Source organism: Microplitis mediator, chromosome 10 (assembly GCF_029852145.1).
Source record: "Microplitis mediator isolate UGA2020A chromosome 10, iyMicMedi2.1, whole genome shotgun sequence".
Classification (NCBI taxonomy): Eukaryota; Metazoa; Arthropoda; class Insecta; order Hymenoptera; family Braconidae; genus Microplitis; species Microplitis mediator.
In genome coordinates this window covers 14,565,614-14,568,660 of record NC_079978.1, presented here as the reverse complement: position 1 = coordinate 14,568,660, position 3,047 = coordinate 14,565,614, and the positions used below count along the sequence as shown (strand labels likewise).

At 39.5% G+C, this 3,047-nt stretch overlaps 1 protein-coding gene across 1 annotated transcript; it reads right to left on the bottom strand.

Moving 5' to 3' along the window:
- Positions 1-300: 300 nt before the first annotated feature.
- On the bottom strand, positions 301-1,611 carry LOC130676346 (probable serine/threonine-protein kinase dyrk1). The gene is made up of 2 exons (XM_057482498.1): positions 725-1,611; positions 301-511 (listed from the first exon to the last, which is right to left on the bottom strand). Exons 1-2 carry the CDS (start codon positions 1,609-1,611, stop codon positions 301-303), a joined length of 1,098 nt encoding a protein of 365 aa, XP_057338481.1.
- Between the last annotated feature and the right edge of the window lie 1,436 nt (positions 1,612-3,047).

Here is a 3,047-nt window from a genome sequence, read left to right as displayed (position 1 = left end):
CATAACTACTAGTTGCCACCGGACCGACAGTACTCACTAAGACGCCGTCAGGTTCCGAGTTTTTATTTACTAAACTTTCATAATATAAATTTTCGACCGAACCGACAGTACTCACTAAGACGCCGTCAGGTTCAGAATTTCTATTTAAAGTGTTTACAGAATTTCTTTTAAATTTATTTGGTTTGTTTAACCAGATTTGGTGCGCGCGATAATTACCAGGGCTCCGATTTCCCCTTCTTATTCGTTTAACCGATTTTCTGGATTTCGCGCCCTTTCTCCTCGGGGAATAGGAGGGCGAGATTAGTTTTTTGACGACTGAGGGTAACTGGCATCGCCAGCACTGGTCGACTGAACTTCGACGCAATTAGAGTGGTTATTATTACGATTATTATTTACATTATTTTCGCCTTGAGAATTAGAAATTGCCCGATTATTATCATGAAACTGATTACCGCTATCATTGCGGTTATCATTTACTCTAAAATTACCCGGGATAAAATTCGGGTTTGATCTGTTAGCGTTATTAAAATTAAATTGCCCACGATTTTGATTAAAATTATTTTTATTAACATATGAATTATTATTATAATTATTTTTATTTACATTTGAATTATTATTATAATTATTTCTATTTACATTTGAATTATTATTATAATTATTTCTATTATTATAATTTATTTGGGCAGGACCATTCGACCGACGGGAATTAAAATTTTGGTTAAACCCATTGTTGGGTGGACCACCGTTTGCTTGAAAGCAGTTTTGTTTAATATGACCTGCTCTAAGACAAAAATTGCAGACATCAACTCTAATGTTATTACACTGCTCAAATGTGTGACCATTTTGTCCACAATTGTGACAGAAATCTTGGTCTAAGTTTCTACCAGCAGTAGCTTCACTATACGAGCGCGGTGTGACGTTGAAACTACCGTTGTTACTCGCGTTATTTGAATTTCGCGCCCTATTATTCTGAGGACGATAGGATGAAAAATTTTGTTGAGGAGGTTGCACCGTTGCTGCTGACGCACAAACGATAAATTGACCGTCCTCACCCTCACGAATTTCTTCAATAATGAGTGGTTGTTTTCCGTTCATCATATCAACCAAAATAGAGTTACGCGGTGACGTATGTACTGCTGAGAAACGCGATTTTTCTTTCGTTTTGGAGTTCGACTTTTCGGATGACTCAAACGTGCGTTTATTCTCCTCTAATAATACAGCAGCCTCGTGTAATACCGATAACAGGTCATCGTAATTATTTACTAGCCTAGAAAATACCAACGTTGATAAGCTTCTAGGTAAATGGTTACGTATACACGTCACCTGTTCTGATTCGGGAGGAGGGTTACGCATTTCACCGTATTTCTGTTGTACTCGGAATACAAAGTCGGTTGAAGATTCACCGGCTTCTGGTCTTAACTGACCAATTTCCATTAACAATTGCGTATCTGTTTTATGTGAGCCGAACGCTCGTAAAAATTCCCGCTTAAAATGGCCATAATCTGTCCAATGCCTACTATAAGTATCGTACCATTTTGTGACTTTTCCCACGAAAAGATAACCAAGAATTTTTATTAAATCTGTTATTAACCAACCCTCGCGAAACGCCATGGCTTCAAATGAAGCCAGAAAAATATTGGCGGATAAATCGCCTTGCGGGTATCGTACAGGCCAAGCTCTCACGATTTCTCTTATATCCCGCCATTTACGTATCGAGACCGCCGCGACATCTGGTAATGCTCAATTATTCGCTCTGGGTTGCTCGAAAAACCCTTGGCATCTCTCACTGCCATTATGATTCAAATATCTATTATCGTAACCACCGGTTCCTAAATTTTCCGCCAATATATCGAAATTATCATCACCATTATTCCCGTAATTATTCATCGGGTGATAATTATTTAAATTACTATTATTTCTTTCGCCTAGATAATTATTGTGGTTGGCATTATTAATTTGGGATCCGATCGGGTAATTATTGTTGTTAATATTATTATCAACGTTTATATTATTGTTTAAATTATTGTTTCCGATCGGGTAATTGTTTAAATTATTCTTCGTGTCCATGTTTGAATTATTATTTATATTATTATTTATTCCTGCCAAGTTACTGTGGACATTCATGGTTCCACTGGTACCAGGTTGTTCGTACACCGGGAGGGCTGAAGACGTCATAGCCCTAGTATCTTGTGTCAAGTGTCCTGTACTATACTCCCCGTCGCCAAAACTATGAGTTACGGTGCGAACAGTTTGTGTGATAGGTTGTACAGGCACATGCAAAGTATTCTCCCGCTGCAAATTTAAAGCAAGGGTCAAATTTTGGATGCAACTCATAAGTTGAGTTATCGCTGTTTGAGAAACCCCTTGTTCAGCTTGTGCGGAAGCTGGAGCAGTGCCAGGATTAAAAGCGGGTCCCGCATTAGGCTGAGTTGATGGAAATTGTACCGGTGGGGAGTTTCCTAAATTTACTCCGTCCACAGACGCTTGCGAAGTAATATTATTTATTCTTTGGTTTATTTGCGCATTCGAATTAATTGCCGGTGAATTATTCGTTCTCACTAACCCCGATGCGGTAGTAATTGTCATCGGTGTATTTTTTATTGTAACCGGTGTAGTTGTGACGATAGATGTGGTCATCGTGGTGACCAATGACGTGGTACTAGGCACCGTCGCTAAATTATTTCCTAGACTACGCCTAACTGGTGGTCTGTTCTGTAGTGGCGTACCTGCAGTGACAACCAGGCTTGGTATATTGGGTACCGAGGGAGGGGGGACCGACATTGTCGAGTTCGCGGACGAAACGGTAGTACTGGACGTTATCGTGCTCGTTGTCGCAGGTGGTGAGTGTACTACCCTGGATTGTTTACTCTGGTTCGATGAACCAACCCCGTCAAATATTACCTCCCCGCTATCCTGCCTATTCTGTTGTTTAGAGTTTTGGCGCGTCAATGGTCGCGTGTTACTCATTTTTCAAAACAACTTAATTATCAATTTCTTATATTACTCGATAGCTATTATCAGCTTACGAGCCCAAATAGACTTAAATT